Raw genomic sequence first — 23285 nt, forward strand, 5'->3', positions numbered from 1 at the left:
TCACAGCATAAATTTATAATCATATTGATGCTGTTAACTTTTGACACATTCGTGAATGTACACCGGTCTGATACTGCGGGGACATTTACGAAAAGTGATTGGTTGCTTTACCTGTCAGTCAAATGTGCCAATTTGGGCAGGTCTTGGCCAAAGAAAGCGGCGATAAGTTGGCTATGCGGACTATCTAAGACCATACTATAAAGAAGGTGAAAATGAGTATGAGTCACAAGTAGTATGTCCGAAACCTCAGTATGCACAAAGCAGTAGATGTGAAAAATACCCGTATGGTCTACTGCTTCCGCCAAGATTTGTGAGTGTTGTGGCAAGGTGAGAGAGTGCAAACAGTAGAAACAGCATTAGCAGTGTGTTGGGAGAACTAGTTCACTTGGTTTTTGTATAGGCACTGCTTACAAGCCCCGCTGCCAACAGGCTTCAGGTGCAGAGGATACGCACACTGATGGGCTGTGCGCCTGGTTACCACGGCAACGCTGATCCTGCCTCGATATCTCCGTCACACTCACAGATCTGTCAAGCCTGACCACATCTTTGACAGGCCATCCGCATTGTCATTCGCAGCTCCAGCCCAATGTTGAACTTTGAAGTGGAAATCCTGAATGCGAGAAACCACCATGTCACTCGAGCATTTGTATCCTTAGCTCTAGCCATCCACTGTAAGGGGGCACGATCTGTTAGTAGCGTGAAGCCAGGTGGCCGGCCATGGGATGGGAATGAGCTAGCTCCACCACCGTTTCCAGCTTGGTCCAAGGTACGACTCTACTGAGACTGCACTGCTATCGGTCACAGAATCACTGCGGCTTGAAAAGGTGGAATCTAACTCCTCGGTCCTGATTCTGCTAGGCTTATCTAGCGTTCGACAGTCAATCACCAGCTCTAGGAATCTAAGGTACTCCTCTCCGCTGGATAAAATCCTACATCTCCATCAGATCCTTCAGGGTGCCATGGAGGGGCTCGCTGTCCACTGCTTCCCAGATAACCAATGGGGGTCCCTCAGGGATCGGTGCTTGGACCGCTGCTTTTCTCCATCTATACGACATCAATGGGACCCATCATATGGGCAAAAGACTTCTCGTATCACTGTTATTCTGACGAGACCCAGATTTACATCTTGTTTCACCCAGACGATACCACCGTACCAGCTCGTATTACAGCCTGCTTAGAAGACATCTCTGCTTGGATGAAAGAGCATAACCTCCAGCTGAACCCTGCCAAGAGAGAACTACTTGTGTTTCCGGCACACCCAACAGTGCAACACGATATCACCATCCAATTTGGCCATACAACAATCACTCCTTCCAAAACAGCCAGGAACCTCAGAATTATATTTCATGAACAGCTGTCCTTCAATGATCACATTGCAAAGGCAACGCGGTAATGCCGTTTTGCCTTATTCAACATTAGAAGGGGAATATCATGTGACTCCCCTTTTCATATCTCTCTACTGGCTACCGGTTGAAGCCCCATCAGATTCAAGTCAATAATGCTTGCCTACAGGACTATCACTGGATCTGCACCGGCATATTTTCACACCTGCCTACACTCCATCAAGAACATTGCCCTGCGTTCAGCAAACAAGCTGCATCTTTTATTGGGCACTCTAAAGGGCAGTACATCGCTTTCCCGCTCATTCTCCTTCACAACTCCTTCCTGGTGGAACATTTTTCCTAACTCAATCCGGTCAACCACAAAAAACTACTTTTAAACCCATCTCTTCTGTTGAAAAATAACACTCCATCTTTCTCTCTACAGGTATTGGCCTGCATTTTGTTAAAACTAGTATATTTCTATTAGCACCTTTTGTATTATTGCTCCTGTATGACTTGTCGCTTATTGCTCCCTGAACTCTGTAAGTCACTTTGGAAAAATGACTAAATGTAAAGTAGGCCAGTTTTAAAAGTTTGTTCGCTGCTGGTGGCCAGCAGGTCAGGCTGGCGGTCCCTCGCTCGAATAGCTCTGGTTATCTGCCTGACTGATAGCCCGGCCAATACCTGCTGAGAATCACTGGGACGTCCTTCACAATGCCAAATTCCACTTGCCAGGTTCAGGTTCTGAGGAAATGGTCACTCATCTGGCAGGTACATCGCGGGTATCTCCGTTCACACAGGTAATGGGTACCGAGGCTTGACCCTGTGGTCGTGGTCGGACTATGCTGGGCTGGACTAAGGTAATGGCTCTACCGGAATCAAGAAGAGCCCTGAGTGGCTTCCCCGCTATGTGGACAGATCTTTCGGGAGCCCCTTGCGGTACAGCCTGAAGAACTGCGCAACCGGCCAGCCATGCCCGAGCGGCAGGCGCTGGCAGTTCTGTGGGCATGGGTTTATCAGAGGTCTCGGGGCTCCCATTCTCACTGGTCGTGAAGAACCCTCCAGTGATCATCTTTCACTTTGAAACCTGCAGGGTGCTTTCCCCACTCTCACGCCAGTATCATGGGCAAAGAAGGGCACTCTCTCGCCAGTATCATGGACAAAGGAGGGCACTCTCTCGCCAGTATCATGGGCATGATCCTGCCTCGTTATCTCTGCCACACTGTGCATCAGATGGACACTTCTCTATCCCATGATGCGACTGGAGCTGAGAAACGGTCAAATTTCAAAATTGAATCAAATAAAAATACTGGAAAACTTAAAAGCGGGTATCCTAGGTACAGGTTGATGTTAATACATCATAGGTCAAAGAGTATACGTGCCACATGACATTAAAACATGGCGGATACAGTACATCCAACATTAATTAAATCAGTACGTACTGTCATAGTATTTGATTTCGGACACAGCGTAGCTCTTTCGGCAAAGGAGCGAAAACATGATGACATCTTTGTCCCGTGTCATCCACTGTAGTGCTTCCAAAGGAGGTGAGCCATGGAGTTGTTTAAACATGAACTTGTACTTTGCAGTATTTCAGATCTGCCATCACTGCATCTTTTTAGTTAACTAGTTTATCTCATTTAAATTAACAAAAAAATGATTTAGTAGTCTCTTATTTTTCTCCCTCTACTATTTAGAGTATTTGATATCTATCCAGTTACAACCCAGATTTTGTGTATTTCTATTGAAAATATATTAAAAAGCAATAATATTGAATTTATAGTAATTTCCAGTAGGGTCTGTCTCCCAGGCCTTTATGGACATTTGGGTCTTGTAATCCTCATGTGGCCTTATTACTCAACAATCTAGCTAAGGTAACGGGAGTTCTAGACGCTCTCAAATTTTATACAGTAATGATCTCCAAAGGGACAGTTCTCAGGGCCCGGGGCCCTTGAGCTACACTGGAGATATTCATTCAAATCCGTCGCAAACTACACAGATGTGTATTCTCATGTGAAAAGCATGAAAGTTCTTGCAACAGGTAGCCTGTCAACGCACAGATGTAAACAAAACTGTTGGAGCGACCTGAGACACATCAAAGAAATGTATATGTCCTACCATGATTTTTACTTGAGAAAGATCCATACGTTCAGGAAAAGCAGACACACTGCTTCCCTTATCACCCTGAAAGGTTTGAAGGAATACAAAACGGTAAGACGAAGCACGGTTGTACATGCTCTTGACAAGTCACAAACACAGGACTCGACATAACTGGAGCAGAGCCCCCTCTTCACCTTCCTCCTCCGCGAAAATCTGCTCACAAAACGGCGAGGAGCATGGCTCCCGGAAAACCTACAAGAGGGAAACAGGGAGCTAAAATCTGCAGATACTGACGGTAGATGTGTCTGCATTAGTCTGCTGTGCACATTTTCACCCTCTTTTTCTTAATAACCATGAATTTGGAGCTCTTTTCTCTGCTTTATTTCTAAGCACTGGACAATAATGGTTCTTAGTGTCACAGCTATAATATAAGCTCATCTGCAGAATGCCAGATTCAGGAAACCTTACAGCAGGGCAGAATGCTGAAGACTGTGAATTTTTCACAATGCCCGTGATACAGCGCAGGGTGCTGTGGCTCTGCAGATGGTTTAATTTTGTCTTCCCTTGTCACCCACGGCTGGTGAGGTTGCGGGGGCGGAATAGGAAGGGAGCTGTCTCAGTGAAAGAGACGCATCCCTCTGCATCTTGGAAGGAAAAATCCGACAAAGTTCCGCATTGTCGCTTCCTGTCCACAGATCTGAACAGCCTTAAAATGAAATGCATTTGCTTGGCAAGCAAAACTACCCACTGCTGCGCTTTCTTAAAACCTGTATTTCCTTTTTTGGAACATCCCAACCGTTCACTTTCCATTTGATGTTTATACTGCACCTGCGACGTGTGTTTTACAAAATGAATAAAGCACAGATCAGATCAGTCATTTATTAGATTCTAAATTACACATACATTGTGTGTCTCATTTGCATATACAGTATTTTAATCTTTATCTAGGGTGCAGCACGTTGATCATACACACTTGAAAAGCTGCAGTGCAAAGAAAGGTTATGGAGAAACATGCTTGATCTTTTAAAACGCTGGATGTCAATCACTTGTGCTCATGAGAATAACCCATAAAAGGTACAGTGTCTCAGCGTTCCACCTCACATTATGATAATATGTAATGTAATATCTTAAGGTGCATTTCATTTATGACTGTTGTGTGATGGATGCAGTTTTCTACTAGTGTAATTTGAGATATCTAGAAGCCCACGTTGTTGGCGTGGCGTGACGGATGCTGCTCACTCCAGCAGCAGTCTCCTGAGCTCCTGAGGGCAGGTGATGGGGAGAGCGCAGGTGAAGTTCTCACACACGTAGGCCGTGGCCTTGCTGTCCTTAAGAACAAGGGTGGAGAGGATGGGCAGCTTTTTATAAAGGAAGCTCTCTGTGTTACCATCGGCCAACATCAGGACCTGAGCAAAGAAAAAGAGAAAAAATTCTGAATCGGTTCCTTTTTCAATTTCTGCTGGAATTTGAATCAAATTGGCCGGAGCCTGTCGGATCTCAATTGGAATGACAGAAGGAACAGAAGATGCCCATTTTGTGACCAAATTTACTGTAAATGTTATTTAAGGGAAAGTTCACACAAAAATGGAAATTCTGTCATCAATTACTCACCCTCGAGTTGTCCCAAATCTCTATAAATGTATTTGTTCTGATGAACACAGAGAAAGATATTTGGAAGAATGCTTGTAACTAAACGGTTCTTGGCCACCATTGACTACCTAGTAGGAAACATTGATATAAATTTGTTCTGTTGAACACAAAAGAAGATATTTGGAAGAATGTAGGAAAGCGAACAGTTCTGGGGCACTTTTGACTAGCACTGTCATTTTTCCTACTATGGTAGTCAATGGTGTCACAAGTTTGGTAACAAGCATTCTTCAAAATATCTTTCTCTGTGTGCATCAGAACAAAGGAATTTATACAGATTCTGAAAAACTTTAGAGTGAGTAAATGAAAGGTGAATTGTCCCTTTAATTTTAACTTCTTATTCATATTTATTTACTTATTTGTGGATTACATATTTGGCCCTGTTTTGAATACTTTGGGGTAAATTGTAGCAGCCTGGGAGGTTAATGTGAATAAAAAAAAGAATGTTTAATTGATTAATTAATATAATAAAAAGTATATAAATTAAAAATAATTTATTAAAGAAATGAAATGCATATAAGTTATCTAAAAATCGATATGCCTAACATGTCTATATGCATGAATAATTAATAAACATTAATTATTAATATCATGTTTCTAGATATGTCCAAGGCTATTTTATAGAAAAATAATCCATAAAGTAGTTATAACACATCTTTTTGTCAATTTAAATTGTACTTAAAATTACATTTAGAATTCAGGGGGGAAGGATATTAAAGAGACAAATCCATAACAGTCATCATGATGACAATCAGTTGAGAATGCCATATATTCTTACTCTAATACAAAATTTATGAGCTCTATGTCTCCATACGCCTTCCGGACTAGTAATAAGCACAGATAAAGTATAAGGCTGAGCTATTACAGTGACAGCTCTATCAATGGTTAATTTGTACAGTCTTTGATCATATATGACCCTTGCATTTCCTGGGGGTCAAAGAAACCCTCAGCCAAAGAAGCTCCTATGGAAGAGAAGACCCTGACCTGTCCTTCCCTGTACTCCGTACTCCTCGTACACACAACCTTTAACCACTGCATCACATATATTCACTGACCATATAACAAACTCTGTATCAACCAATGCTGTACAGTAAATCCGGTCTCTAAATAATTCAATAGTATTGATCCGTGCAGACTGTAGCATCACACCCCTCCCATACTTCACTTCCCTCACAGGGGGAAAAGTCTGAAATAACTCAATCAGGGCCAGATCCACTCAGGGGGGCTGGCTGGCACAGCAGCAGGTCAGGGCAGTGTTGTAGCCACACTGGGTTCTTCCTCCCATAGCATTGAACAATACCACAGTAGGATCAGCGACTGGAGAGTGAGATCGAAAGAGGCTGTGTGGCACATATTTAAGATTACTGTTACTGAAAAGAAAATAAAGGAGTAAAAAAGCAAATCTACCTTTTCACATTGTACAGGAACTTGCTCACTTTTGGCTCATTGACTGTACACTACCTGACAAAAGTTTAGGGAAACATTTTTTGTAGTTTTTTATAGGTGATCCTACTCTTTTGAGCAGTAGAGTATATTGCTCTGGGTCCCTTACCTTTCAAAAAATTAAAATGCTGAAATTGTTGTGAGCCCCACTGCGACCACCTTTCACATAACAAGCTCTGGTCCCAAATCTTGTGAGGGAGTGTGTTTAAATCTGAGGAAAGTTCTTGTGGAACAGCTTAGATCCTGGCTTTTGGTATTTTTAAGTATACTAAGAGCCAAATCTTTTCTACTTCTGGTCTTTATGAACGACTTCTTTTGTGTGATTTTTGACAGGCACTGTTAACAACTCAACTCAGCGAGATGTCAGACTTTTAACCACAATATTTTGTTCCTGTCTATTTGGGAGTATCTTTTCAGTATAGCATCTCAGGGGCCATTCCGCATCATTACGTTCCTGCTAGCACCTCGGCAAGGCTTTCTGTCATATTTGTTGGGACCTCACCCGGGCTGTCTACAGACTGACTCAAAGAGCTGTGACAGTCCAACACGCCAACATAGAAAACCAGCAAAAGAAACAGACCGGAAAGGCCTGGGGTTTAAGAAAGGCTAGACTCTATCTAGGTCTATAATATCATTCTACAAATTCTTAAAGTAGACCTTAAGTCAGTAGGTTTAGAAAAATCATAGAATAATAATAAAATAATAATATAAAGCAATGACTCGGAGAGGTACAAAGAGTTGCAGCTCACAATCTGAATGTTATACATTTACTATAACAACCCTTTTGCACCCGAATCCCTCTCTTTTATCTGATTCACAAATTCCCATGAGCTCAGCCATGATTGCATACAACTGATATCCTTCACCCAGACTGTCAGCTCCTACCTAGACTTGCTTGAACACACATACACACAAACACATACACACAACGGTTGATTAGCCTGGGGAATTTCATCAGCTTTCTCTACTGAACGGATGAAGCCTCTCTGTTGAGCTTGAGGCTGTCAGCGTGCACAAGTGGAGCACACAGCCTGTAGTCATTTCATTATCTGCAGTTAGTTTATTTCTTGGTCAAAGAGAGGGCCTTCATGACCTCATTGATTATTGTGTCTTCATCGACATCACTCAAAGATAAAGGCTAATGTACGGAATAGATATGTGGAGCTTAGTAAGGTATTGCCTGTGTATCATTAGGAGATTTGTTGATAAACCATCAATGTGACGAATATTTTGAAAAAAAAAACATATTGTGTTGATGTCTAATGGAAAGTTGTGTTTGAATAATTTGCGGAAAAATACAACTTTATTTATAAGGGTCAATTACCCCAAAATAAATGTATTTGTTATTCAAAATGTTAGCAAATTAGCTTTATTCAACAAAGATGATAATCTTAAATCTATCTCCGTTTCACAGGGAAAGTCAAATGGGCAATTCCATAGAAATATCATCCTTAAGATAAAGAATTCAAGTTTTTACCAAAGTTTTGATATATATTGCCAATATATTCTGTCAGTTGAAAGAAGATAGGAAAATGCAATACATTTGTGCTCTGTATATAGAAATGTTAAGAAACATCACAACAGTTATGAATAGAATTAATAACATTCCGAAAGTTAATCTTCAGAATCTTTATCGGTATCGGCAGATTTCACTCGTATCGAATAATCAGCTATAGGTATCAATGGAGAAATTTAGTTCAGGTGCATCTCTAGTTTAAAGTGATAGTTCACCCAAGAATTAAAATGTGTCATCATTTACTCAACCTCTTGTCATTTCAAACCTTAATTACTTTTTCCTTCCGTAAAACTCAAAAGAAGATTTTTTGGAGAAATTTGGTAACCGAACAGCACTGACCCCTATTCACTTCTATTATATGTACACAAAACCATTGCAAGTGAATGGGGGCCAGGTATCAACATTCTTCAAAATATCTTCTGTTGTGTTTTGCAGAAGAAAGAAAGTCACACAGGTTTGAAAAGCCAAGAGTCTTTTGGTAAATGATGACCAATTTTTTTTTTGGTGAACTATGTTTAAATACCCATGTGAAGTCCTAAGTTTAAAGCACTTTTCGTTTATTTAGACATAGTTTTCCATACTCTGGTAAGTGAACTGTCACATCCATAATGGTCCAAATTCCTCACAAATGGGCATATGAACTATTTCAAATAAAATAACAATTCTATGTTGAATAAAGAGCCATCCTTTCTGGAGCCACTTATAGGGTATTATTGCTTCTGGATTGTTCATTTTAATTCACACAAATCCTAAAAACGTACGTCTTTTTTGTCACATCGATAACACATGAATTGTTCTCACTTTTAAAGCAGAATACTATAATGATATACTAAAGTATTTTCAGGGCAACAACATAAACAAATGTAATGTGGCCAAAACCTAATTTCCGAGTGTACCCGCAAAGAATCAATAACTGTTGAATAGTTTTAATTGAATAAATAATTAATAAATAATATCAATATAAAATAAAATATTAATATAAGTTAATAAGGTAAATATAAAACTTAAAGCTATATTATAACCGAATACAGATCGCAATTGAACTTAAGGCCAGCTTGTGCGTTCGATGAAACCATCTTGAAATACTGATGTAGAAAAATATAACCGATGATTCAATATATTCGTAAACATACATTTTGGAAGAATTTATATTTCAAGTTCTGACAAAAAAATGTCACATCCATAACGCTGGAAATCCCCAAGCACTAAATTAAGAGTACACAATGACAGATTTTATATTTTTAGGTCAACTATTTCGGCTCCATTAGTTGACAGTGCTTCCCTCCAAATTCTCACTACACAACTTTAGCAATTACAGCTCCATCTCTGTTTCACCACCAATCATGGCACAGTAAAAAAAGTTGTAAAAAAAATAAGTTGTTCTTAACAAAACACAAAGCAATGTCACAGAGAGAAACTTCTATTTCCAGCCTGCCCCCAACTCAAAGTGAGCAAAAAGGCAGACTACCTAAGCGGAGACCATTTCCTTCTTTTCTATTTCATCTCCTCTACAGCGTGACCTCTGCAAACTCCGCTCCTCCACACCGAGCGTCTGTGATCCTCTAGAGGAGTTAATGATGTTAAGGGTTGACAATTCCTGCTGAGTTGATGCATAGGTCGCTCTCTGCATACATCAGGATCAGCCAGCGAGATGGTCGAAATATCTCTTACCCTGACTCATGAGACGTCCAGACCTCAACTCACCATATGCAGGAACATCATAAATCAGACTGCACCATTTTAAAAAAGCCTAAGCTTGCTGAAAATAAAGAGCGCTGGCTTGTCCGTCTGAAGCCCATTTCCTATTAAGCGTTCAGTTCTCTCTTGCGTTGCTCATTAAATCTTGTCAGGGATTCATCCGGCAGCAAAGAAACTCTAAAGCGACAATTTCCCATGAGCACCTGCGGAAAAGCTCTCATAAGGAGGATAAAAGACTCGCGGGGCATTTTAATTGTCTTAGGATACAAAAGTGGCTCTTCTGTGTTTTTCAAGGGTGATGTAAGGTTATCGAGTCACTAAGTTCTCAAGTTAGTTTAGGTCACCGAAAGGCAGGTATCGTTGTCATGGAAATCACTATATCTTGAAAGTAATAAAAACGTTCTCGTTTTTTCGCCCTCATGTCATTCAAACACCATATTTAACTCTTCATTCAGTGGAACATGAATAAAGATATTTTGAGAAATGTGTCCATACAATGGAAGTCAATAGGGACCGATGTTGTTTGGTTACCAGCCTTCTTTAAAATCTCTTCTTTGGTGTTCTCCAGAAGAAAGTCATACAGGTTTGGACTGAGAGATACTAAATAGGAGAAGCATCTCATTGTGACACTGATAAACAAAGACAAAGACCTTGTTTATTGTGAGAGCAGATGATCTAAAGAGGATGGACAGCTAGACATAACATCACTTCTGGGGCCATCTATGTCACAGTCAGACACACCTATAGTTATTTTATAAGCTTATTCTCTCTGCGCTGTGAGTGTGGGAGTTTTAAATGGAGAACTGGTGACGTTTGACAGCTGTACACGCTGCAACTGCACCGAGATCAGGATCAAACTCTTCCGGGCACTTTATGTTCTGGGCTGAAACAGAGGGGAGAATAGCTTTTAATGTATTCTATCGACGGCCTTTCTTCAGCCGTTTTTTGGAAGAAAATAAAACTTTTCTTGAACTTAAGCCCTAGGAGTTGGAATACAAATTTATGTCATTAAATTGTCAGGAGAATGCTTAAACAGCAATAATGTTCATTGAGAATTATTCTAAAAATCAACCTTTGATTTGTTTCTTTTGTTTTAATGATACCGACGACAAAATAGAGCCAAAATATCAGCAGTGTCTAATCTTCCCTCAGAATATTATGTTGGGCTGTGCAAATGCACTTCTGTTGAACTTGTGTTGCTTTACCTGGGGCACCACATACATTTGGTGACATCACTTAAACATCACGCTGAGATAATATGACAGAATAAATCTCACTCAAATCTCTGTTTTTTTTTTGTCATTTAAATGATAAAGGTGGGAGGGGTGAAATGAGCCGTTCAGGTTAGATATTATTTGCAAGGCTTTGTCACATGTTTAGGGTTGAGCGATTACAAGGTAAGTGTTACTTTCGGGAACTGTTTTCACACAGAAAATTTATGTGACAGAGATAACAGAGTATTGCGGAGCAAGCCAGGGGCGTGTTCTAGTCTCGCCTAAAGATTGAGAAGCCGAGTCAGATTTTTTTATTAGACATGAGCGATGGTGATGATGTGTGACCTGAGTTTGAGAATATGAGACGGGGCGATCAGATGACGTCAAATATGATTAAATAAACAAGGCAAAGAGAGATCATGGACTCTCAATCTTTACTGGGAAAGATTTTTGGACAAGCCAGAGGCTTGTAAGTCAAGAAAGTGAGTCAAATCAGAACTGCTATAGCCTATTATCCAGCACTGTGTTGTTTCTGAGTTTCTAAATCCTTATTCAAACCTTTACAGCACTTGATTTTCATTCTCGCTCTCGCAGGGATGCCTCGAGACCTCTCTGCTTGTTGTCACGTCTCTGCGGCCTTGTTAGGGAATCAGAGCCATTTGTCTCGGTAATCAGACGGGAAAGTCAAGGACTCTTCACGGTACAAAAGGGCCACACTCCACCGCAGGGCACTTTAAGGGGCCACTTCTAGAAAATGTGAGGGAACCAAAGGCCAGTGAGTAACACAGCCGCATGATCCTTCATTTTAATTTGGTGGTAAAATGTGTAGTACCAAACCTGTGCGATATGCCACCTTCATATTTTTATCCCCTTATTCATCAAAACATGTCATATACATGTCTGCTGGTCAGACTTTTAAACATGCTAATCTTAAACAGAAGCATGGATGAACTGAAAAGGTCAATTAGATCCACTTGAGGTTTTGGTCAAATGTTAAAGAGTATATAACATGAGATCACAAAAATAACATTTCATGCGTGTTGCCGTGTTTGAAAAAGCAGTCTGCCAAGTTTTAAATCCGAAGGCATGGAAAAACGGGAGCCGACTCACCGAAACTCAGCCGAAAGTATGTCCATAGTCCGATTCGCGAACCGCCGCGGATTTACATCACTACATATAGTCCCCGCCTTAGTTTGCTAGGACTGCCCACGAAAACTTCACTCTTCTCCCCCAAACACTGTAGCTTGTGAGCCTCATTTGCGGTAGACCAATCATAGCAGACTAGACCATCTGACCAATCACATCAAACTAAACTAGCAGAAAGGAGGGAATTTTGAATCGCGGAATGAATCATTTGAGTTAGTCAAGAAGTAAGGTAAGAATAACTACTTATTATAACAAAATAATAGTGTTTTTACACCTTTTATGTACATAAACGTGTTGTTAGACACTCCATAAACCAAAGTAGGACCTTAAAAATCCATGTACTCTTTAAAGTCATAGTTCAACTAAAGTGGAAATTCTTCATTCTTGTCATTTCAAACCTGTATCTTTCTTCTGCAGAACACAAAAGAAGATATTTTGAAGAATGTTGGTAACCAAACAACATTGGTGCCCATTTACTTCTGTATGGACAGAAAATCAATTCAATTCAATGGGTACGGTACCCATTGATATGCCAAAAATGAATTAATCATTCCTTTAATTACAAAACATTTTACCAAACATATGTTTTCATTGTTAGTGAAAACGACGTCTGGACAAACAGCTTTCATGCACACCCATGTATTTGGACGCTCTAAATTGATCTCAGAACAGGCTTCATCTTTTTCCGAGGACAAGGAAGTCACGTGACTGCCGTGAGCAGCTGGTTGCCATCATCACGGAGATGGAGAGGCTGTTTGAACGCCTCGTGTTCTACTGTAACAAGCCCCAAGAGGACACGCATCACCTTACAATCAACAGACTTCAGTCTCATTAAAGTTATGCGCAAATTTATTTCTACAGATTTAATCATTCCTACAGAATACAACGAGTGGGTTTAATTGATTTCGAAAGGGGGCCTTGAATTCAAGGGACCTGTAGCAAATCTGAATTTACTAAGAACATATCAAACTGCGAAGCGGGAGATTCTTATATATTCTCCACAATTAAACCCTGCGGCCCAAAATGAGAGAACAGATGATACAATAATTGGATTTAAATTAAAAACATTTTCTAGTCTGGATGGCTAATGTATCGTGAAGAGCGAATTTACAGCGCAGCCCTGCAAGACGCTCTCAACCTATTCTTATTTTCCTTTCATAAACCTTTAATATACTTTGCACCAAATGCTCAACGAGGTCGAACATGCCATTATCACATTGAGGGCACAGAGAGTGTTGATCGGTGGATGCTCAATGCTTACAGCGGAACAAGAATTATTCATTTTGTGAAGTCAGTCAAGTGTGTGGTCTCAGGTCATGAATTGAGAATTATTTTGCCGTAGGGCCTGTTTGGGCATATGCTCACGTTCATAAGCTGAATCATCATACATGGACCACCATCTTAAATATTTGGCGTTGTATGTTGCATATGACTGAGATCTTTCTAGATTTTTGTCATCTAAACATCAAATCCAATGTTTACAAAGCCGATCCAAACCCCATCCATTAGTGGTTTGAAATCTGATTCACATCAAATTTTCTGGTTACATCTCAGACTGAACAATCAGATTGGATTTTAAGTAGTTTTTCTTCATTTGAGACAAAACGTACATTTATTGTCATACTATAAGCGCAACATTATCTGGAGTCTGAAAGCACTATTTTTATCTTTCACTTCCCTTGTATAGCCGACGACATGACATTCACATGTATTAAATACTGAATGAGTGAACAAGTCGGAGGTTTTGGACACAGTCCAAATGCCTCCGTCAATTACCTTCTAAGAGTTCAGAACTACAGCAAAATATCATGATGGACATCAGCAGAGCTAAATGTCCAGGTTTGCATCATCTTTTTCTATACTGACAGCTATTCTCGTTTTCGTATGAGAAGGTCTCTTGGCCAGCACTTGTCTCATTACTAAAGCAACCGATATCACCTGAACCATCTGAACAAATGGGTTAGTTTCTTAACATTCGCACATCAACGTTGCACATAGTCAATCCCTAAAATCTGATTTTAAAACTCAGACTTGTGATGCCGTCTGAACAAAACTTGGAAAAATTGGCCCTGTTCAACAGAGCGGTCAAATTGAAGCTAAACGGACAGGATGAAATCATAATTTTCAATTTAAGACCAAACTAAACAAACATGCCTTATAATACAAAAGGTACTTAGCCCAAAGTGCGCTCACACAGCATTCTGCTGCGAACAGGTGACCCAGACAATGAGAACTCCGATTGAGAACACTGTTTTGATAACCCTCGGTATGATCAGGTTAAATCTATCAAGGCCATATCTACACAAACACGCTGCCAGGTGAGCCAGTGTCAGATGGAGTGTCTGAGTTTAAAGAGAAAAGCCAAACCAATAGCCCTCGTGATGTACGTGCACAAAATCTCATCAACCATGGAGTCTCCGGGCCTCTGATTCCATTCACGGTTTTTCATAAAGGGAAGCAGATTGTGCCTTTAATATTTAAAAGTAATATGTATGGTAGTGTGTTTGTGTGCACAGTTTTGTTTGTACGAGGAATACTGATCCATGATCTTTCCATTGTGAGGATTTATAGAACTGTAATGAGCCATGTTTTTCTTTGTTTATAAAGAATACCCAATGGACACAAAGAGCGGGATCTGGCTTATACAGTCACTTAAGATGATGGTTCTCATTAAATGTATGTCCTAATTCTTCAGGTGAGAGTCATTTATCCCTTTGTAATTATGTGTCTGTCTTGTTACGAATAAAAAACACAGATTAAGGGAGAAAAAAGGACACATGTAATTTAATCTTACTAAAAGCAGACATGTCAGTCTAAAACACAATTTAGAAACGGCAATTCGGAAATCCTTCTCTATTTTTAGACAAATAATCATATTTTGGGTATTAAAAGATTAGTTTAACAAATAAAAGACAATTCTTTACTTGTTTACAAATCCCAATGTCTTTCCAAAGCTGATCAAATATGATCAAATAGTCCAAACAATTTATACGCTACATTCTAAGTTTTCTGAAGCCATTTAAAAGTTTTGAATCAGGAACAGACTGAAATTGAGCTTGTGATTTAAAGTCATATTCGACCAGTGTATTATTCTTTATGTTACAAAATTTCACAAAAATCATAACACAAGAAAGTAGTATTCATATTTTTCAAACATTATCAGCTGTTTTCTTCTTTAAAGTCCGAGTGAAATAAAAAAATGCTATTGTTTCACAGAATATTGCAGTGCGTATAGTAAATAGCTTATAAGTATTGCTCATTTTCTTATAATCTTATAATCTTCAATCAAAATGTGAAAATGCACGGCTGTTTTTACACATCCGATCAATTTGCGATTAAAAACACTCTGTTTTTTAAATTCGATATTCCGTTTCACTCGGAAATGTGTCAGAATACGGAATTAAAATCCATCGGGACTTCAAGTTCACAGTGACTTTAACACTTGTGTGATTTTCAGGTCTACATGGGACCTGTTTTCAATGTCCGCTAAATAAAAAAATTATGTGATTAATGAGATTAATATTTATGTTTCTTTTTGATACATCTTCAACAAAAATAGCACAATTTTCATAAATGTGACTAATCAGGGGTAAATAAAAATATATTAACCAGATAATTTAGCAGTGTTGTTCATAATTGGCATACATTTTTATGGTTTATTACATACATTTGTGTGTCCAATAACCTAATAGCATTTGTCACAACAAAATATGAACACCACAACAGGGTTTTCTAACAAAAGATGTCATTTTCTTGAAATAAAAAACATTCATAACACCATAATATAAAAACAGCAACTATTTATCCAGTTTCTCAAAAAATAGTCAGACCCCCTGAGGATTTAGAGACAAGGATGATGATTTAACTGCAGGTTCAATTCAATCCCAGAGAGTCATCTATTTTTCAGTAAGCCCTTCCGATTCCACAGTCTACGCCCTGATCTTTCCATCATGTCCAAGTCAATTAAACAAACAATTCAGAGCAGGGTCCATCTGAGGCTTAGTCACAGATAAGCATTGAGAAGTGTGTGTGCGTGTGTGTGTAGGTGTGTGTGTGTGTGTGTGAGCAGTCACTTTATCACTGCCTGACCAGTTGAATGTCGTTTTTTTTTAAACTGGCTTCGGTAACACTAACTCATTACTTGCAGTCTGTTGTGTTTGTCGCCTTGCCAGTTTTTCCCTCCTCCAATCAAATCCAAGAGATATGCGTGACCTATTTAATATCAAGATTGAACACATGAGAACATACTATTGAATTTAGATTGAAAATGAAATCTAGACCGGACTGCTGCCTTTCCAGAGATTTTGTGATTTATGCTTTTTGCCAACGCTAGGTCTGCATGAACTGTATCTGAAAGTACAGTGAAAGACATGAAACGCTCAGAGGCCCACAATGTGCCGTTTCTTACCCAGTGTGTCATTGTGATGGATTTGTTTGAACTTGAGTGCTCCTGGAACAGAAAAATGAGTCTCCATTTACACAAGAGATGTTAGATCCACCTACCCAGGTGCTCCAGATGTTTCTTCACTTCTGTGAGGTTTAATGTTGCTGGCTAATGGACGCTGACACACCCAATTGAAGGGGTTCACCAAAAAATAAAAGATCCTGTTATCATTTATTCATTCTCATGTCATTCCAAACCTGTTAGACTTCTCTGAAACACAAAAGAAGATATTCTGAGAAATGTCTTAATTGGTTTTATGCCCATAAAATGGAAGTAAATGTGGGCCAATGTTGTTAGGTTACCAACATCCTTAAATCTCTACTTGTTCCGTAGAGGAAACAAAGTCATGAAGGTTTGAAATGACACAACGGTTTGTAAACAATAAAAAACCCTAAACAGATTTCTAGAAAGATTTCTGTAATAAAGACTCAGCTTTTCCAAAGCACAGACAGTTTGGGAATCCTACTCTGTTTAACGCATTCTTAACACACTAAACTTCTTGAGTTTTGACTGGATCTGGAGAATCATTATTAATTTTCACCATCTGCGCAGGCTTAGATACATCAGCAGAAATGTCTCTTTGCTGTATGTGGAGAAAGTTATTACATTCTGATGAATGATTATGAAAAGAAATATTTTGTCTTTAGGCTGCAAAAACCATGGATGAATCAAACACAATAAAAAAGTTATTTGAGAAAACAAAGTTGAATTCAGGTTGTCTCTAGACAAAAAGCGAAAATATTTTATAAACGTGACCTTAGTATCATTACTCTGAGATTTGGAATCATTAAGATTACATAAGTGTAAATGAGACAGAAGATCAATGTGCCAAAGCTCCTGCACCAGAGAGATACAATGTTAATAAATGATGCAAAGCGAAAAGACCAAACTCCACGTATCATATGCCGTACGAGATGCTTACACGGAACCACCCGACATAACAACAATAAGACCCCCGGCCTGTCTTCTATTCACGACCCCTCTCATCCGTTCCCTTTAAAAACCATCCCGTTATTCCAGTTTTAGGAACATGGAGAGCCGGTTCTCCAGGGTTTTCACATAAAATAATGGATGTTGGACTGCTGCAATAAATGGCAAAAGGTTAGACCCTGGTGTGTATTGTTTTGTGTGTGATATTGGTATTTCACACTGAAAACCAGGTGCTAGGCGCATGTGTGGGATTTTTCACTTCCTGTCGCCTCTGTGAGAGAGAAGAGCAGATGGAGGAGCACTGACTAAAAGGCCAAAAAGAGAGCAAATGCTATCCTGAGCTATGACCTTTAACGAAAGAAAAAAACGACGACCAAAAGCCAAGCCTGAGGCTAGCGATCTACGGACAACTCAACTATTTACTAATTATTCAAAATTCTAAGCGGGACGCATCGCCATTGTCTCAGCACTTCCCTCGCAGTATGTGTGTCAGCACGGTAGGTTAAAAATCTGACAACTTGACCTTTAGCTGGAGATTACTTTAGTGAACTCATTAGCATGTCTGCACTCCATTGCACACGATGGTCTGTGTAAACCAGAGAATCGTGTACAAGGGAAATAGTCTAGATACTGTGAGAAACCACTAAGATGTGGAAAACCTCATATAATCTATATTGCTTTCATTTAAAATGTGAAAAATCCATTTTTAAATCCAAAATAAAATGTTTTTGTTAACATAGTATATGTCTGTATACTGCGTATATTTTGTATATATAAACACATATACATATTTAGGAAATATTTACATGAATATATAAATATTTGAAGAATTTTTTTCCAAAATCATGTTTTTTATTATATTAACTTGTTTTTGTTGCGTTGTATTGTGTTAGTTAGCTGTTTTTTTTAGTTATTATGGCTCAAATAAAAACAAACCAACTGCAGTTTTATTGTTAATAATAGGAAAGCATAATAAAAAAACATGATTTTGAAAGATTCTAAAAAGTTATCTCATTTTGGAACCAAACTATATATTTATATTTTAAATTACATAAATGTTTATTCTTTTCTTATATATACATGTATGTGCATGTTTTTAAAATACTAAATTAATATGCACAGTACACAGACACATATTATGTAAACACAAAATTGTCTTCTGGATGTGTTCAATTAATTTTATTAATATTAAATAAGGTTTATTTTGTGGTTTAAAAAAAACGAAATAACTTGTCTTGAAAACATTTTTTTATGTATCCAAAACAAAACCAAATTGTGATTGATACCGCTTATGAAATATTTAACTTGAAGTTGAATCGAACCCATATAATTAAAATGCAGTTTATAAAGTTACGCAGTTAAAGTTAAACATTAAAGCACACTTACTTTATGAGGCAGAAAAAGGGAGTTGACAGTGGAAATCAAACTCAAAGTGTCTTCCGCATCAGGCTGGCCACAGATAACAATCTTCGGGGGAATAAAAGAGAGAGATTGTCACACAAAACAGCACAACTAAACAAAAAAAGACTTATGAAGGAACACATGAGAAGTGAATGAAAGAGATAAAGAAAGGGTCAGCACTGTTTGTACAACGTTATAATGAGGTGGGCAGGTGTGATGTGGAGCAGGCTGCCCTTAGTGGGACCTCTAGCTTGTTATTGCTCCAACACTGATGAATTCCCTTCTGCCGGTGAGCTCTGATGGCCGTGACACATGTTCACAGCTTTTACGACTGTCCTGAAACAGGGGAAAACTTTGAAAAAAGTGCCCTAACAGTAAAAAGTTTCCTCCAGCCGCAATACCAATCAGTCTAAGGTGTGCGTTTGTCGGCATGTGACGGATCCAAGAGTTAATGGTCCTGACAGAGCAGACGGATGACTGGCCGTTGATGCTACGGATATATTTTTAGAAAACAAAATGCAGGAGCTAGAAGAGTAAGACCCCTAAAACTGATTACAGGCAAATTTACAATGTGCATTTTTTTATACAAAACAAATTGCATTTAAGATAAATTTTAACTATTTTTTTCTTCCTTGGAAATCCAAGTCATGGTCTTTCTTGCCAATGTTAGTGCCCTGCATTCCAGCTATAGGAAACATGTTTTTTTTTACATTTGAGGCTTTATAATTGCTAAATTTGTCTAGGTGAAGGCTGCAAGGCACTAATTCCAAATATTTGACATTAGAGCATGTGGCCAGGAGTGAGAAAAACTCTTCACCAGGGCAAACAAACTCAATCTTCTTTGTGTCATTATGTTAATCGGGCCAACATTACCCGCAGGCTGATTTATCACAAGAGACGGTTTCCACTTAAGAAAAGTTCACTCTTAGGTTTCCAAAATATTTAAAAGTAACACTGGATTATACCTTTAAAGGTTTAATTCACCCCCCCAAAAAAACATTTTCTCATCGTTTATTTACCCTTATGTCATTCAAAATATATATATGCCTTGTTCTTCTGTTAAACAGAAAACATATAAAAAAATTGTGTCAGTGGTCTTGTGTCAATGTCAATGGAGGCCAATGTTGTTTGGTTACCAACGTTCTTAAAAATTATTTCTTTGTTCTGCCGAAGAAAGAAAGTCAAATTTTGATTGACATGAGGTTGATTAAATGGCGGGTAATTTTTTGGGTACACTTAAAGAACGAGAGCTCTGCCATTATCAATACACAAGGAAACTAACAACATTACCGACAACAACTAATAAGCAGTGAAGCAAGTTTTATGCATAGTTTCTGGACTTTTGATCATCCCTTGTATGTTTTGCGATCGTGGTCCGGCTCGCATGAGCAGCTGAACAGGGGTTAACTCCTGGTGCTGCAGACTGGGAGCTCTGTCATCTCACGAAACATTGTATAAAAAAACTGTTCACACAGGACTGGCGAGAAATGAGCATTGATACTCCTTCATTCTTCATGTTATGTGGTTTACTTTGATAGGTGAACTGCTTTTCCTGCGTCCCAGCGCGACATCTGACGGTTATCCCAGACAGCATCACATATGCCTAATCGGTAACAATGACAGGTGAAAACACGCAGGTCGCTTCTCGAGCATATTACGCTCTAATGAAGGGAAACGGGGATTTACAAATTGCACTCATTTTAATCCGGCAAAAGGTCGGACGGCCTTCAGATTTTTCTGTCACTGGTAAAAAAATCTGTCAATGACAGATAATTTTCGGTTAACGTGACCTCTGATCCACATACGTACAGGAATATCTGGACCACGGCCAATCAGAGCATGGTCCGCCCTTCACCACCTCTGATTGGTTTAGACCATGATATGGGCATAATGTGTGTCTGTTGTTGAATCGAAGGAGTTACGGAGACAAATTTTCCACCTCAAACGGCTGGTCGTACCGGTGCCACCTCTGATTATTTTTTGTTGACCATTGAGAAAAATTGGTCGCACTCTAGAGACCTGCTATATGTTTCCTACATTGATGAGGCGCATTGAAGAAAATGATGTTTGCAAGAAATCTGTTGCAAGTCTAAAGCGTCTCATTCAGCCGCATCTGGATGCACTGACGGGCAGTTTCTGTCGCTGCTTTCCCAAGGAAAAGTTTGGTGAATTAAAAGACAAGGAGTGGATGAAAAATCCCTTTGACTTGCAAACTCCAGAATCAATTGCTAAACTGAATTTAACCTCTAAAAAAGAAACAGAAATGCTTCAGTTTAGATTTAGTCATTTAGCAGGCACTTTTATCCAAAGCGACTTACAAGTTAGGTAAACAATGGAAGCAATTGGGTCAAACATTAGGACAACAAAAAGCAAAAGAGCAATACAAATATGTCTCACAAAGCCTACAACAGTGTAATGAGCCAAGTTTAATTTATCTAAGCTTAAATAAGCATGCATTGTTTCTTATTTTAGATATTGTAGAAAAGATATAGAAATCAGAAATGATCAGTCATGTGCAGACGGAAGAGATGTGTTTTCAGTCGATTCTTAAAGATGGCGACAGAATCTGCAGATCTTGTAGCAGCAGGTCGATCATTCCAAAAATGTGGAACCTATCCAGAGAAGGTTCGTGAGAGCGATTTTTTTACCATTTTGGGATGGCACCACAAGACGTTGTTCGTTTGCAGAGCGTAAGGATCTGGCAGGTACATATGTCTGCATAAGTGAATGAAGTAAAGGGGGTGCCAAACCAGTGGTGGTCTTGTAGGCCAGGAGTAGAATCTTGAATTTGATGCGTGCGACTTTAGGTAGCCAATGTAACTTAATGAAGAGAGTAGTGACGTGTGCTCTCTTCTGGTCTTTGAAGACCACTCTTGCTGCTGCATTCTGGATCATCTGTAGAGGTTTGGTCGTGCAACCAGGAAGTCCAGCTAGTAGCGCATTGGAATAGTACAGTCTGGACAGAACAAGAGCCTGGACGAGGACCTGCGTAGCATGCTCGGATACGAAAGGTCTAATTTTCCTGATATTGATATTTCCTGATATTGTACAAGTTTACTTGTGACGTTGAGAATTCGTCGCAAAATGCAGAGCAAAGCAAGCATTTTATTGCTACTACTCGTCACAACCACCTATATGTGTGAAACAGGATTTTCTGTTTTGACCAAAAGGAAGACGAGACAGCGAAACAAACTGGATGCTTCTCCGGACATGCGTGTTGCCCTTTCGTCCTGCGAACCAGCTTGGGAACGGATTATGCAGAATAAGCAGACTCACCCTTCTCATTAAGAAAGTTGTATACACAGACACGCGCACATACTCATTAGCTACTCCGGTCTCGCTCCGCGATTTATATATATACTGAAACGCGTGCGCACACGTAATTATATATTATATTATGAATAGACAGAGAGAGGGGGGTGGTCTAATCTTATTCTTTTTTTTAAGGGTTGCTCTTTAAAAAGTTTGAAAACCACTCCTTTAAGACACTGTTGAGGTGAAAACATATTTGAAGCTATCAATATCAGATTATGTGAAATAACCTGAGAGAATATATAACCGCTTTATGATCAATAAGGCCCTTGGCTAGGTAACTTCAGGTACTACAAGGATCACTGATAACTTGACATTGCCCAACCATGCCTGAGGAAATTCAGGATGACTCTGGAACACTGTGATCATTGTACCATGTGTGCACAATTGAAAGCACCCTGTCAGGCTGTATTACTGTACAGAAGCAGCGCCATACAAGACCGTAAAAACCTGCAGAGGGTGGTGCGGTCAACCGTGCAGATCACCTGGGGTGTAACGATCCACCCGCAGGGCATCTTCCCAGACACAACAGGACTAAGGTGAGACAAATCATTGAGGATCTCAGTCACTTCATCAATCGTCATCTACAGAAAGAGCTACAGAAACTTTGAGAAACAACAGAGATTGAAATAACTATACTACCTTTAAGCCACATGGGGGCGCTACCACGGGCCTTTAGCTCTAACCGCAGAATAATCCTTGATAGGGAGGCTCCGAGATGACGCATTTTTGTGTGCAAAACCCGGAAGCGAGTTAGTATTTTAGGACTTCCGGTTCAAGTAGCTACTTCCTTTGGCAGGTACGTAAGACTATGCAACATGGGCACAAATCTCTTAAAACCTAGATGCAGATTCATTCACGGAGTAATAATATACCAGGGAACACATTTTTGTTAAAGTTTGAAAGAGTTGTCGTAGGCTTGGTGGTGGTGACGTTGATATCGAGCAACCTTAAGTGCAGTCTGTTCATAGCATCGTGTTAGCTTTTTTACTTCATTTCGGCTTTAAAAGTAACAAATGTTGTGTTGATTTGTAAAGAATATCTTGATAGACAAAACGTGTAAATATCATAAACATTTGTTAATCACGGAGCTCAGTCTATGGGAAAATGCA

At 39.3% G+C, this 23285-nt stretch overlaps 1 protein-coding gene across 5 annotated transcripts in view; it reads right to left on the reverse strand.

Moving 5' to 3' along the window:
• Window positions 1-4287: 4287 nt before the first annotated feature.
• spata20 (spermatogenesis associated 20) overlaps window positions 4288-23285 on the reverse strand; it is a 36357-nt gene continuing 17359 nt past the window's right edge. For all 5 annotated transcript variants that reach the window (XM_056771934.1, XM_056771933.1, XM_056771935.1 and 2 more), the window contains 2 exons: window positions 18847-18927; window positions 4288-4828 (listed from right to left, as the gene is read on the reverse strand). In XM_056771934.1, the coding sequence (XP_056627912.1) occupies window positions 4658-4828; window positions 18847-18927 (252 nt within the window). In that variant the 3' untranslated portion in view covers window positions 4288-4657. The remainder of the gene's footprint in view (window positions 4829-18846; window positions 18928-23285) is intronic.

This window comes from Triplophysa dalaica, chromosome 17 (assembly GCF_015846415.1).
Source record: "Triplophysa dalaica isolate WHDGS20190420 chromosome 17, ASM1584641v1, whole genome shotgun sequence".
Taxonomy (NCBI): Eukaryota; Metazoa; Chordata; class Actinopteri; order Cypriniformes; family Nemacheilidae; genus Triplophysa; species Triplophysa dalaica.